The following is a 15,272-nucleotide window of genomic DNA, read 5'->3' as shown; positions in this document are numbered from 1 at the left end:
CAATTGCGCCAATTTACACATTTCGTGGTGATACCGTATTTCAACAAAACTTTGTCTGGTGGCACCAAATAGTTATCGCAACGTCAACATGTCTGTAGCGAGAAGCTACCACGAAAATGTAAACTTTTCATGGTGATACTCTATTTCAACAAAACTTGCTTTTGTAGCGCCACACAGTTATTGTATCATGGGGAAAAATTGTGGTGCCAAAGCTATTGCCACAATATAAAGTGCTCTATTGCAACACTATAATTTTTGTTGTGCAAACATGTGGCAACCAAAAGGGGTTCGTGGTAATAGCCTATTGCAACCATAAAAAAAACTATGGCATTCAATTACACTATTCAAAACCGTACATATAATAGATTCCTAAAACTCATAATTCTCATAGCAAACCATCAAATGAAACTGGCCCAGTCATAGACTAAATTGTGCGTGGTCTCGAGTCTAGTCCAGGTAGTTTTTTGGATCGTCCGTCATCTCGAGTCCAGTCCAGCTAGTTATTTGGATCCTGCAATCAAGAAATCAAAAAAACATCCAGTTAATGAGCCTAGTATAACATACCTCAAAAATCATATCGATCGTACTGCAATAATCCAAAAAACTCTTTTACAGAGACCTAGTCCTAATAAGAAAGGACACATCATTTCGATGAGATATTTTCTGGGACTCAGTATGTGACTGCTAATATTTACTTTCCAAAGATCTGTGAAATCTTCTATTATATACTTAAAACGATAGAAAACGAATGGCTAAGATGTAACAGTAAAAAAAAAGCTTGAAAGAACGATCAGGATTAGTTTTAAAGTACACGTATGCATGATTCCTGTTCACGTGCATGTCCACATCGTGAGCATTGTAAGACTGAGGGAAGGTGTCCAGGAGACATACGCTATACTTGAACTAATAAAGGATTCTTGAAGGCACACTTATATTGATTTTAAAATATCCGATCTTCACAAGGAAAATATTTCAGAAATATAATTAGGAAACAAAAAAAACAAGGAAAGAAAACACGTAATGTGAGCAATCAGATCTTTTCCTTTTTATGGTCAATAATGTTTACAATTTTAAGAATCTGACACGTGCAAGGTTTAACCATATTTACAAAGAAAAATTCCTATACATGTTGGTCTAGGATACGCGGCAGCTTTCTAAAAGAAGATACAAGGCACCTAATCAATCGGTTTACGACCGGCTGTACATAACTTTTCTTAACACTTGCGGAAAAAACTTAACCGGCAAGGTTGATGTCATGTTACGGACAGCCATCCATGAAACGGGTACGTGCAGAATTCGTGTTTCTCACATAATGGGTGATGTCAACATCATCTAATTCTTTTTCTTAGCAATCAGCAATATCTAATTAATCACATATTTTTCAAATAATAAAATAGTTCTATCTTTGTTTTTGTTTACATGCTCTACAGATGAGACGGGATATTTTTTGAGGGGTAAATCAGACGCGATGTTGATTCTCAATGTCACCATCGACGAAGTAACAGATTATTAAATATATTTTTATAATCAAATATACAATCGACTAAGATAATTAACTTAATCTAAACCTTAGAGTTACCTTTCCCTAGATAATAAGCAATATACTATGCTTTTGGAATACTATGTAACATGTCCTGCATAAGTACATGCATGCACACTTTTAATATATTAATGTAACATGTCATGATTTTTTATGTCAATAAATTCATATAAGATATCCAAGGCCTCATGGGTATTGCTACACTCCTTAATCCACGGTTTAAGATTGATATGCTGCATGTGTGCTTTGAAATGCTCCTTGGTGACTAGTCCATTAGTGATGCTGAGAGTAAAGTTTGGGAAAAAAGCTGGGCTAATAGTCTTCACACAAATATTTTTGGGCTTGTTGTCCGAGCTAACATGGCCAGCTATGCTATTCTTTTCTTTCCTAGTATTGGAATTCCAATCGGAACCAGCTGCACGTCAATCCCTTCGGAAATCAAACCCTTTTAAAAAAAACTGCAACGTCCCTTGTCCCCCTAAATTTTTTTTAGCATCCCTAGTTTATAGTTTACACGTGTCCTTCTCCTATACACAAACCTGATTGCAAATTTTCATTGTACAAACAAACGCGACAGACGTGCATGTCCAAAAGAATATATGCATGCACCCATACATATCAGGACCATCATGCGGGCTTTAAAAGGTAATTTTTAAAGTAGGTATCCTAATTAATATCCATCGTTAAAATATCTATGGCTTTCATTGTTCAATCTTCACCGTTCCTTTTCTATTGTCTTAATAATATAATAGATAGATAACGTTGTAGGTGAAAATGAAGAGAAAGCAAAGTTGTGACTTACAATTGCTTTAAGCATTCGAGAATTTCTTGTTGAAGCATGTATGAGCGCATTTGAAGAAATAACAGTTGGCCTTGCACCTGCAGCCTTATTCCTGGAATACTTCAAAAATATTTTGTTATCAAACAGTGCCTAAGTGAAAGCTTCAGCCAATTTCCTCTCCTGAAGGATCAACATTTTTCTCGGTCACACCGGAAAGAGCTAAAATTATCTTACAGTGAAATGCATTTACCTCTCACAGTTATAAGCAAGCGAAGCCTTTGCCAAACGGTTCTCCTCTCCATCTGTACTTCTGATGCTCCCAGTTGTAAGAGCCGTAGCATCTCCATCTGTACTTCTGATGCTTCCAATTGTAAGAGCTGATGCTCCCGAGGGGCGGTCCTGCTACAGCATCTCGCTGCTGGAGCGGATGCCGTTGAGCGTGCTCAGGTCCAGGTTGGGGAACACTGAGCAGCGGCACCGTGGGCACTTTACGTTCAGCCGCAACCACTGGTCGATGCACTCCACGTGGAAGTTGTGCGCGCACGGGAGGCCACGCACCTCGTTCCCCACCTTGAACTCTTCCAGGCAGATCGGGCACTCGCTGCAGTCCGTCGGCACCGCTTTCAGCATGAACTTGGGGAGCTCCTGGATCAGAGCCTCCACCGCTTCCCTCTGAAAGAAGCACAAGAGATCACATTTAGCACATTTAGATGTATTCTTGTGATGATGATGATGATGATGCAGCATATGGCAAATTACACTTCAGGTAATGCTTGTAAGCAACTCTCACCTGGGCTGTTGTCAGGTAAAGGCCAGGATGATATGTAGTGTCTTGGCCCATTCCTCTCAGTTCCAAGCCGACCGCTTCGAAAGCCCAGTCAGGCACACGAATCATGTCAACCAAAACCCGCACACACGAATCATGTCAACCAAAACCTGCACACATGAACGTCATGTTAATAATGCCATCATATTACCTTCCTACTGCTAGAAATAACCTAGCCAGCTCTTGTGTGGATTGAAACTTGTGTGCTAGGACAAAATATGCAATCCTGACTGCTTTGGACATACTGAACAGAATAGTATTGATAAAGATTCATAATAACTTAATCTGATATGTTGAAGCTTCCCTAATGTTGATATATCACTTTCTACATACAACGTCAGTAAAGAAATAAATGGAAACATTACCCCGTATTCAGAGACCGGAATCCCCTGTTGTGCCCTCAGTTGGAGAGCATGCCTTCGGTTTAGCCACTGCCATGTAAATAAAAGCATGGAAAATGTGAAATTCCTCTAGTAATCATATCAGAAAGTTCAGCCCAGCAAAATCTTGGCCACTGGCGTCTACACTTCAGTTTGTATTGTGCAAATACAAAGAACACTCGACAGATTCATCATGTTTTTAGTAACTGGATATGATACTAGCTGATGCAAACTAGATATGAACAATCCGATGTCGTATTCACAACTCAGTACACGCGTCAAACAGAATTTAAATACATCCAATTCAAACGGCAATAGACATGGATATCCCTACAGTCAGGTAATACACAAGCAGGCTAAACTAACTACAATAGTCTATGAAGATCATATGCTATACATCAGTAGATTTTGATTGACATGAACCTTGCTAACGCTAAATATTGCCATCCTTTGTACAATAATCATGTATAAGCAGCACTTGAATAATATTTCAATCACATTCAAGCTTTGATTTTGTATGGACAAATTATGCAGCAGTACCTTTCCAACAGCCACGCAATCAGCAATCCAGTCCCGGACTGTTCCACAGTCATCGTCCCCTGTCCCCTCCCCGTCCTCCGCCCGTAATCGGCAATCCAATCTCGGACCGGCGGCTGGCGAGCGAGCGAGCGAGATGGCGATGCTGACCTCGGACCTGCTGCGGCCGGTGCACGAGGCATATGCGCTGGACGAGGCGACGCTGCTGCGGTACACGGCCGCGCACGTCCCGGGCTTCCCCGCGCCGGTGCCGGCGCTCGCCCTCACGCAGTTCGGCCACGGCCAGTCCAACCCCACCTACTGCCTCGAGGCCTCCGCGCCCGGCGGGGAGCCCCGGCGGTACGTGCTGTGGAAGAAGCCCGCCGGCGCTATCCTCCAGTCCGCCCACGCCGTCGAGCGCGAGTTCCAGGTCCGCCAAAGATCCTCCTCCTCCGCCCTCGCTGCCCACCTCGGCTCCCGCTCCCCAATCCCGCTCCCTCCCGTCGGCGGTGGGCTCTCGTGTCGGTGGTCGGCTCTCCCATCGGCGATGGACTCTGCTGCTAGGGATTTGGCGGAGAGAGTGAGGGAGGGGAATGGGTAAGGGTAATGGGAAGTGAAGTGGAGTGCAGAGAGAGAGTGTGCGCTGCGCCTAGACAGCGATTTGAAAAAAAAAACCTAAACTGTCCGTGTAGAAAAAAAAATTCCATCATGATAACTTAATGGTTCGCCTAGGCCACGATAACTTAATCGGAACGGCAGGCACTGTGAAAATGTACATGATAGACATTAAAGAGAATGTTAAACACTACTAAGCGAAATAAAGTTAAGTACTGAAACGCGCCAGGCGGTTTTATAGGAGAACCCATAATTTATCACCAAAGGGCAAATATATTGTGTCATGACTCATGATACAGATTACACAACATAAAGACGCACAGATGTTCCAGGAAGAAGAGTACAAGAGTTTACCTGATAAACATAGCCGCAAAGGATTGCACATAGCACCAACACCATGAACCTGACGTCCCCTGCTTCAGCAAAGGCCCAAAATAGCCCTCCAAACCCGAGCAGAAGAGAAAGGTTCGCTGCATACTGTGTCACTGCTCGACTGCACATCAGATGACACTGTAAAATGTTTCATTCCTGAATACAGGTATGCAAGCATGTAGGATGTTAGTACTGCCCGGTAATGGAAACGAGCAGTACCTGCCAACAATGTTGACGACAGATTCTTTCTTGTTCTTATCAGCACCGGTATCTGAATTGTAAACGTCATTGCTGCAGCAGAGTGGGTCAGAACACAGTTAAGTCCAGAACAGGGGAATGTCTGAATGGTGGAACAGTGCTTTTGATATAAGCAGAATGTATGTTGTATGTTCTTGCTGCAGTAGAGTAAAAAATACAGTAAATCCGTAACAGGCGAATGAGTGGTTGAACAGGGTAATGAATGTTGCATGTTTCTGTACTGTACGCGAGTTTTACCTCAGATTGAGCCAGGTGATCACGAGGACAACAGCTGCCAAGAGGCCGAAGTAGCACCTGGAGAAGAACAACCCCGCGTGGTTGTAAGCAGCAGCAGCCCCTACCTGCAGGTGCAAGCAACCATCAATGCAAAGCAAATGTGTATGGTGATCGTTGTTGCAAACCACCAAATGTTGTGTGATCTTCCAGTTTGGCTTGTTGTTTCAAATAGCTGCGATCAATGATCCAATGCTCATTCCGATTTGCATGCTAACAGGTTACAATCCTGAATTGCAGGGTTAAGCATTGGCAAGGGCCTGCACCGACCGCGGTCATGGGGAGGGAGGAATTTGCAGCCACGGGGAACTCACGGTGAGCGGCACGTGCGCCATGGAGTAGATGGGCAACTTGGCGGCCCTCCAGAGCAGCGTGGCGCGTGACAGCTCGCCGGCATTACCGCCTCCGCCGGACGCCGCTACGGCCGAGCACCGCACCCGCCGTAGCGCGCGGCGCCTTCCCCGGGGCTCTGCGGAGACTGCAACGCTGCCACGGGCACAGGGAGAGGGAGGCGAGAGAGGGGATACGAGGAGAGGCGCGAGGGCAATGCCGGCGAGCGGCATCGGCTCCGAACGCTGGCTAGGGGAGGGAGCTCGGGTTAGATTAGGAGTGGCGTTCCATCGAGCGGGGCACGGCCGCCGGCCAGGGGCAGCTGGGAGCGGCGGTGCGGTGCTTGGGTTCGGGCTAGCGCGCGTGCATGGATAAGGCTGGGGGGATCGGAGACGTCGACGCGCGGCAGAGGCAGTGGGCGGGGGTGACCAGCGAAGCGTGAAAAGTTTTTTGAGTTCGAGCGGCGGAGAGGCGTCCCACGTCGCCCATGATCAAGCAAGGGCAAGGCTCCTATCTTCCATTCCGTTTGCTGGCGCTCCGTCTCTGTGTCCGTGTGGCCATTGCCCGTGTGCTCCATTCCGATGCCAACGAGACTAGACAATCAAGGCTTCTTTGGTTTGCAGGAATATTATAAGAATTTCATAGCATAGGGTTTTCAAAGAAAAAAAATACTATGAAACCTTTTGATTTATATGAATGGATTCCTATTCCTATCTATATCTATACCTAATCTATACCTAATAATAAAGAGGCTATTGCTTCCGTCGGAAAACCCACCACGTTATTTTTATAAGAAAAAACCTGTAATTTTTGTTATTCAACCTGCGTTCCATCATTATTTTAATAAATCAAAATGATTATAAAAACATTAAAAGCGCGTGGGTTTTTTTTCTCCCGTTGCAACGCACGGGCCCTTTTGCTAGTATTAATTATATGTCTATAATTAAGACGAAAATGCAGAGATGTTCTATTGCTCCTTTTTTGCATCACTAGGGATTGTTGCAACATGTTATAGATATTACCATGATTGCACAATTTGTCGCAATATATAACAGTTATTGCAACACAATGAAGGTGAGGCAAAACATCATCCTATTACAAGCAATACATGTTTTGTCGCAATACAAAGCCATTTGTTTGCAACAATGTCTATGTCTAGTGCCGCACTTCGAAATTGTTGCAATATGCGCCAGCATATTACCACCAAGATTTACTTTGTTGCACTACCTAAGCCTCTATTGCAACAAAACGACTAATTCCTGCAACGAAACTTATTTGTTGCAATATCACTGCCATATTACAACGGTGATCCAGTTTGTGGCAATACAAGATTTCTATTGCAACAAAACGGAGTACTTAGAGCAACAAAACTGGAAAGTGGCAATATGTAGGGCATATTACCATGAACTGAAAGTTTGTGGTAATATAGCGTTTTATTGCCACGAAAGATTGTTGTAGAAATAAATTTTGTTGCAATAGACTGTATTCCTTGTAGTGACACTTAATGTTCGGTGACGTTTCAGTATAGTTGAGTTATAGGTGTTAGTAACCAAAAGTTGTTAGGAGTCCCGGATGAGATCCCGGATGTCACGAGGAGCTCCAGAATGGTCCGGAGGTAAAGAATAATATATAGGAAGTCCTACTTTGGTCACCAGAAATGTTTCGGGCTTATCGGTAGTGTACCGGGAGTGCCGGGAGGGTACCGGGGACCATCGGGAGGGGTGTCATGCCCTGAGGGGCCTTCTGGGCCATGGGAGGATACAAACCGGCCCCTAGTGGGTTGACATAAGCTCCCACTAAGGCCCATGAGGTTTGAGAGGCAGAAAACCCAAAGGTGGAAAAGGTAGAAAGGGTTTCCAAGTGGAAAGGAGGAATCCTACTCCTAGTAGGATTGGAGTAGGACTCCTCCACCTCCAATTTCGGCCAAACCTTGAGCGTTTGAGGCTACCTCGTCCCCTTCCTCCCTCCTATATATACTAGAGGTATTGAGGGTTTTTGAGACACAGAAAAACAGCGACGTGCTGCCATCTCTCTAGATCTGTTTCTCCTCTGGTCCAGTTTCGGCGGTGCTTAGGCGAAGCCCTACTGGAATAGCTCCACCACCACCACCACCATGCCACCGTGCTGGAGAACTCATCCACCTCATCTCCCATCTTGCTAGATCAAGAAGGCGGAGATCGTCATCGAGCTATACGTGTGATGACTGCAGAGGTGCCATCCGTTTAGCACTAGACTGGGATGGATCGTGATGGGATCGCGGGACAGATTATGATGGGATCGTGGGACAGATCATGATGAGATCACGGGACGGGCTACGATTTGGATCGCGAAGATGTTCCACTATATCAACAGCGTTATATACGCTTCCGCTTAGAGATCTACAAGGGTATGTAGATGCACTCTCCCCTCTCGTAGATGATCATCACCATGGATAGGTATTGTGTGCACGTAGGATTTTTTTTGTTTCCCATGCGATGTTCCCGAACATAAGGGTCTATTTTTGCTGGCCAAATTCCGCGCGGGAAGGGACCTTTAGTCCCGGTTGGTGCCACCAACCGGGACTAAAGACATGTTATTCATATAGAGAAAATTCAACGTTTCATATTTATATGTTATTCTTATAGAGAAAATCAACCTTTAGTCCCATTCTTATAGAGAAAATTCAACCTAAAAATTCAAAGTGGTAGTTGTGCGGTGCGGATGATGTACCGCACAACTAGCACTTTGAATTTAGGTTGAATTTTCTCTATAAGCGCATCTATTTTCACTTTTGCTTTTTTATATGTTATTTTTTTGCATATTAAAAGTTCTTAACAAAAAATACTTTAATATTATTGTGTTTTATCATTATATTAAATTTGGTAATTTTTAGGTTATAAAAAAATGAAATGGCTTTGTAAGAGATGAGTATTCGTACAGAACCGTGATACTTCGAAAGAGATAGTATAGTTTGTACACGAAGTGCATCCTGTTTTCGCTGTAACCCTGCAACTTTTTAGCAGATGCCATGTGGGTGAAATGATGATACCATGCAAAGTTTCAGCCTTTTCTGAGTTGATTTGTAGCCCTTTTTAATTTCGGGGTCATTTAGCTAAAAAATCATTTAATCCATGGAAAAGAGCAAATGAGGTGAGAAAGGGTTGAAAATTTATGAGGTGTGTCATTGAATGATGCATACTGAGGGAAAAAAGTCTGGAGTTGAAATAAGATTAAAAAATGAAATGGCTTTGTAAGAGATGAGTATTCGTTCGGAACCGTGATACTTCGAAAGAGATAGTCAATTTTGTACACGAAGTGCATCCTGTTTTTGCTGTAAGCCTTCCAACATGTTAGCACATGCCATGTGGGTGAAATTATGATACCATGCCAAGTTTCAACCTTTTCTGAGTTGATTTATAGCGCTTTTCAATTTCAGGGTCATTTAACTAAAAAATATATCATTTAATGCATGGAAAATAGCAAATGAGGTGAGAAAGGGTTGAAAATTTATGAGGTGTCTTTGAATGATGCATATTGAGGGAACAGAAAGTCTGGAGTTGAAATAAAATTAAAAAATGAAATGGCTTTGTAAGAGATGAGTATTCGTCCGGAACCCTAATACTTCGAAAGAGATAGTCCAGGCTGTACACAAAGTGCATCCTATTTTTGCCGTAACCCTTCCAACTTTTTAGCACATGTGATGTGGGTGAAATTATAATACCATGCCAAGATTCAGCCTTTTCTGAGTTGATTTATAGCGCTTTTTAATTTCAGGGTAATTTAGCTAAAAATCATTTAATGCATGGAAAATAGAAAATGAGGTGAGAAAGGATTGAAAATTTATGAGGTGTCTTTGAATGATACATATTGAGGGTACAAAAAGTGTGTAGTTCAAATAAGATTAAGAAAATGAAATGGCTTGTAAGAGATGAGTATTCGATCAGAACCGTGATACTTCGAATGAGATAGTCCAGTTTGTACACGAAGTGCATCCTGTTTTTACCGTAACCCTTCCAACTTTTTGGCACATTCCATGTGGGTGAAATAATGATACCATGCCAAGTTTCAGCCTTTTCCGAGTTGATTTGAAGCGCTTTTCAATTTTAGGGTCATTTAGCTCAAAAAATTATAATTTGATGCATGGAAAATAGCAAATGAAGTGAGAAAGGGTTGAAAATTTATGAGGCGTCTTTGAATGATGCATAATGAGGGCACAAAATTTTTGGAGTTGAAATAAGATTAAAAAAATGAAAAGGCTTTGTAAGAGATGAGTATTCGTCCGGAACCATGATACTTCATAAGAGATAGTCGAGTTTGTACAAGAAGTGCATCGTGTTTTTGCTGTAAGCCTTCCAACTTTTTAGCACATGCCATGTGGGTGAAATGATGATACCATGCCAAGTTCGATCGGAACCTTGATATTTACATGGGGACATAAATACAAAATTCTCACATCATATTTACACAGGGATATAAATACAAAATACTTGTCCAAGAAGTACATAATAATAGCTAGAGATATAATTGTTCGTAATGCACTTTGCGAACACTACTAGTCTGAATCAGAATATCCCCAAGTTGGTGGTGGTGGTGGTGGTGCTTGATGTACGAGGTGACGCTCGCCATAGTTCATGATTCGAATCCTACGGTATAACTCGTATGCAACATATGCATCTTTTGTTGCATACTCAATGTTGATACCGTCAAGTGGGGTCTTCTCCGACTTTTTGTGCTGATTCGGGGGGAATTTGATCTTCATATCAGCGTACTCCCCGTCGAGCGGGGCGACTGCCATATGAGCCATCAAAGTCCTCTCATGTTCAAGCCTGAATATGTCTTGGATATCAATGTGGTAGTCAGCTGGTATCTCAATACCGAAGTTGTGCCTCATCTTGAGCTTGTCATTCCTTATATAAACGCTAGCAAAACGTATGCCACTGCGAAGGAAGTCCATGAGTACTGGACATTGGTTGTCACTTCTGCAACAACAACAAATTAAAATGGAACAAATGTTACATACTGCTGCAACAAGGAAAATTGTTTCACTACAACTAAATAGAAATTGATCTTTAGGATTCAAATCGAACATATTGCTATCCTATGCAATTTTCATATACTATGAATTGATCAATAAACCCTAAATTAACTATGACACACACACACACACACACACACACACACACACACACACACACACACACACACACACACACATATATATATATATATATATATATATATATATATATATGTTCTCCGACGGCTTTGCCAATATGCAACAATGAAAATTGTTTCACTACAACTAAAGAGAAATTGATCTTTAGGATTCCAATGGAACATATTGCTATGCTATGCAATTTTCATATTCTATGAATTGATCAAGAAACCCTAAATTAACTATGACATATATATATGTTCTCCGAGGGTTTTGCCAATATGCAACAAGGAAAACTGTTTCACTACAACTAAAGAGAAATTGATCTTTAGGATTCCAATGGAACATATTGCTATCATATATGCATTTTCTTAACCTTTGATCAAAGAAAAGCCTCAAAACTTACCTCGCTCATTGGAAGACCATGACATTTCTCTTGAAAAAAAGTTGGATGACGGCAAAAACTTCTTGATTGGCCGTGTACTCAAGATCAAGCCCCATGAACTTGTCTTTCTCCAACACCTCCTCAAGCCGTTCCTCGAAATAGGGAAGAAAATGCGGAACCATGGCGCTCTCGTCTGTGTAGACGACATTGCGTTTAGTCGTGCCATGTGTGAGCTCCTCCACATAGGGAGTGATTGAATCATTCATGATGCAAGAAGATAGGGGAAGAAGAGAGAGAGAGAGAGAGGAGAGGAACAGAGAGAGCGAGAGAGGAGACAAATAGAGAAGAGAGAATACTCTGCCCTCGCGGTACGGTTCTATTTTTCATTGCATGAAATGATGCGGGATGCGACCCGTTTGGACCTTTAGTCCCGGGTGAAGCCACCAACCAGGACTAAAGGGGCTCGCACCAGTAGGCGAACGGTCGCCAGGACCCCTTAAGTCCTGGTTTGAGACACTAACGGGGACTAAAGGGTCTCGCATCAGGCGAACGGTTGCCACCAAACATTTAGTCCCGGTTCGTGGCTCAACCCGGGACTAAAGGCCCTTAACGAACCGGGACAAAAGCCTAGGTTCTTGAACTGGGACTAATGGTGACATTAGCCATTTGTCCCGGGCCAAAACAAAATCGGGACTAAAGGGCTGAACATAAGACCAGTTTTCTACTAGTGGCATTGCCATTCACAAAATGAAGCCAATTCATCCTAATCTTGATAAATGTCTATATGAGCTTCGTGACCTCATGGGTGCTAAAGGATATGTCATTACCATTAACCATTTCATTGTTGAAGACATTCCCATGCATAAACATGAACATTGTCATAGTCAAAATTCTGATGAAATTCTTGATTATTATGACGAGCATTTTCCGTCTAATAATGACAATGTGGAGCATGGCTACTACCATGAAGATAAGGAGTTTGACATCGTGTATGAGAAGACCATGAGGAACCTTAGTCTTATGGCGAACCTTAGAGACTACATTGCCGGAGGAAAAGAGTGGATACTTGAGAGTTGATGCACCGATCACATGACCGGAGATAAATAAATGTTCCATGAGATCACACCAAATTGTGGACCTCGAAGGTATGTTACTTTTGGAGATAACTCCAAGGGTAGGGTACTTGGTCTTGGTAAGGTGGCCATATCTCATGATAGCTCCATTTAAAATGTCATGCTTCCTGAATCCCTTGGCTACAATCTCCATTCCATATCTAGACTGGCCGTCTTTGGTTTCAATGTGCTATTTACGAAAGTTGACTGCCAAGTGTTTCATAGCGACAATCATAACATGGTCTTTACTAGTTTTCACAAAGGTGATCTATACGTTGTTGATTTCTAAAATATCCAAACACTGTACATGTCTGATTTCAAAATTTTCTAAAGGTTGGTTATGGCATAGAAGGCAAGGACATGTTGGTATGCGTAACCTTGACAGGCTTATCAAAGGGTGTAAAAGATGTTATCTTTGACAAAGATAGACTTTGTAGTGCTTGTCAAGCTGGAAAACAAGTCGGTGGAAGTCATCCCTTGAATAACATCATGACTACAAGAAGGCCACTCGAGCTGCTTCATACCTATCTCTTTGGTCCCAATGCTTACAAGTGCCTCGGTTGAAATTCTTATGGTTTATTCATTGTTGATGATTTTTCTAGATTTACGTGGGTATTGTTTCTTGATGATAAGTTACAGGTACAAAAGATCTTCAAGAACTTCACTCAGAAAGTCCAAAATTAATTTGAAGTGAAGATCAAGAAAGTTCGGAGCAAAAACGGAACGTAGTTCAAGAACATAAATGTGTATACTTCTCTTGACGAAGAAGGTATCTCACATGAGTTATCAGCAATGTACACACCTCAACAAAATGGATTTGTTGAGAGGAAGAACCAAACTCTCATAGAGATGGCCAGAAGGATGTTTGACGAATACAAGACACCAAGATACTTTTGGGCACAAGCTGTGGAAACAGCTTGTCATACCATAAACCGACTCTACTTACACAAGCTTCTCGGTAAAAGGGCATACGTGCTACTGACCGGTAACAAACCCCAAGTTTTATACTTTCAAGTATTCGGATCTAAGTGCCACATTATTGATAAGCATCGTCGCTCTAAATTTTCTACTAAATCTCACGAAGGCTTCCTTCTTGGTTATGGATCAAACTCTCACACTTAGCATGTATACAACAGCTTCACTCAAAAAGTTGAAGAGACGATAGAATTGAAGTTTGATGAATCTAATGGTTCGCAAGTCAAAAAATTGCCAAATGATGTAGGAGATAAGGAACCTTCGGAAGCCATTAAAGATACACCTATCGACAAGATTCGTCCCATGGAGGTGAACGAAAGTAATTCATCAACCCAAGTGGAAGCTCCTACTTCGCGTCAAGGTGAATCACAAAACAACATGGAGGCATCCACAAGCGATACACGACATGATGAAGAAGAGGAAGAAGTACATCGTGATGACCCACCTCAACCTTCCTCACCACCTCCTCAAGGAGATGACACCGTTAACGATAATTAACAAGAAGAAGCTGTCACGAGTTTGAGCAAGGGTGGACAAGGATCATCTGCTGAATCAAATCTTTGGTGACATTCAGATCGGGAGAATCACTCGCTCTAAATATTGTTTAGAAAACTTTTGTGAGCATTACTCTTTTATCTCTAGCATCGAGCCTATGAAGGTTGAATAAGCCCTTCAAGACTCGGATTGGGTGAATGCCATGCACGAAGAGCTACACAACTTAGAGAGAAAACAAGTGTGGATACTTGTTGAAAAGCCCAAGGACTAGCATGACATCATCGATACAAAACGGGTGTTTCGGAACAAACAAGATGAAGATGGTCAAGTTGTACGCAACAAAGCGCGTCTCGTATCCCAAGGATACAGACACATAGAAGGTATGGACTATGGTGAGACGTATGCCCCATTGCTAGACTTGAAGCCATTCACACTCTTCTAGCTTATGCCAATCACCATGTCATTACTCTTTACCAAAATGATATCAAAACTGATTTTCTAAACGGTGAAATTGAGGAGGAGGTTTATGTCAAACATCCTCCCGGCTTTGTTAACCCGAAGAAACCAAATCATGTTTACAAACTTCGTAAAGCTTTATATGGTCTTAAACAAGCCCCTAGAGCTTGGTACAAATACCTAACAAAGTTTCTCATTGAAAAGGGTTTTGAGATTGGTAAAATTGACGCAACCTTATTCACTAAAAGAGTTAATGGACGACTATTTGTGTGCCAAATATATGTGGATTATATTATCTTTTGTTCTACTAACCCACACTTTAATGAGAAATTTGGAAGGTTGATGTGAGAGAAGTATAAGATGTCTATGATGTTTGAGCTTAAATTATTCCTTGTTTTGCAAATCAAACAACCGAGAGAAGGTACGTTTATCTCTCAAACCAAGTACACCAAGGACTTAATCAAGAAGTTCAACATGCAAGAGTGCAAATATATGATAACTCCCATGCCTACTAATGGACATGTTAACCTCACTAAGGAGGACAAACCGGTTGATCAAAAGGTTTATCGATCAATGATCGTTTCATTGCTATATCATTGTGCGTCCCGTCACAACATCATGTTGAGTGTTTCCATATGATCCGGATATCAAGCACCACCTAAGGAGTGTCATCTATTGGTTGTGAAAAGAATTGTGAGATACTTGATACATACGCCAAACTTTGGCATATGGTATCCCAATGGATCTTCTTTTAATATTGTTTGCTATTTCGACTCGGGCTATGCCAGAGATAAGGTTTATAGAAAATCCACCTCGGGTACATG

At 42.1% G+C, this 15,272-nt stretch overlaps 2 protein-coding genes across 2 annotated transcripts; both read right to left on the bottom strand.

Annotated features, from left to right (window-relative positions):
- Positions 1 to 2,723: 2,723 nt before the first annotated feature.
- On the bottom strand, positions 2,724 to 4,074 carry LOC123441495 (E3 ubiquitin-protein ligase SIS3-like). Its single transcript, XM_045117906.1, has 4 exons — positions 4,068 to 4,074; positions 3,513 to 3,578; positions 3,112 to 3,228; positions 2,724 to 2,993 (listed from the first exon to the last, which is right to left on the bottom strand). The coding sequence occupies exons 3-4, from the start codon at positions 3,214 to 3,216 to the stop codon at positions 2,724 to 2,726; spliced, it is 375 nt and encodes a 124-aa protein (XP_044973841.1). The 5' UTR covers positions 3,217 to 3,228; positions 3,513 to 3,578; positions 4,068 to 4,074.
- Positions 4,075 to 4,718: 644 nt separating this feature from the next.
- On the bottom strand, positions 4,719 to 6,170 carry LOC123441494 (2-carboxy-1,4-naphthoquinone phytyltransferase, chloroplastic-like). The gene is made up of 5 exons (XM_045117905.1): positions 5,876 to 6,170; positions 5,526 to 5,629; positions 5,250 to 5,321; positions 5,013 to 5,151; positions 4,719 to 4,805 (listed from the first exon to the last, which is right to left on the bottom strand). Exons 1-5 carry the CDS (start codon positions 6,122 to 6,124, stop codon positions 4,719 to 4,721), a joined length of 651 nt encoding a protein of 216 aa, XP_044973840.1. The 5' UTR covers positions 6,125 to 6,170.
- Between the last annotated feature and the right edge of the window lie 9,102 nt (positions 6,171 to 15,272).

The sequence above is a fragment of the Hordeum vulgare genome, chromosome 3H, assembly GCF_904849725.1.
Source record: "Hordeum vulgare subsp. vulgare chromosome 3H, MorexV3_pseudomolecules_assembly, whole genome shotgun sequence".
In the NCBI taxonomy this organism is placed as follows: domain Eukaryota; kingdom Viridiplantae; phylum Streptophyta; class Magnoliopsida; order Poales; family Poaceae; genus Hordeum; species Hordeum vulgare.
The sequence above is the reverse complement of the archived record's forward strand: the minus strand, read 5'-3'. Positions and strand labels throughout refer to the sequence as shown.

Coding starts and splice junctions, on each gene's coding strand:
- LOC123441495 (XM_045117906.1), bottom strand. CDS start 3,216: ATGATTCGTGTGCCTGACTGGGCTTTCGAAGCGGTCGGCTTGGAACTG. Junction 2,994..3,111: donor TTTACCTGACAACAGCCCAG/GTGAGAGTTGCT, acceptor TGCTTCTTTCAG/AGGGAAGCGGTGGAGGCTCT.
- LOC123441494 (XM_045117905.1), bottom strand. CDS start 6,124: ATGCCGCTCGCCGGCATTGCCCTCGCGCCTCTCCTCGTATCCCCTCTC. Junction 5,322..5,525: donor ATCACCTGGCTCAATCTGAG/GTAAAACTCGCG, acceptor ACTCTGCTGCAG/CAATGACGTTTACAATTCAG. Junction 5,152..5,249: donor GTCGTCAACATTGTTGGCAG/GTACTGCTCGTT, acceptor TCTGATGTGCAG/TCGAGCAGTGACACAGTATG.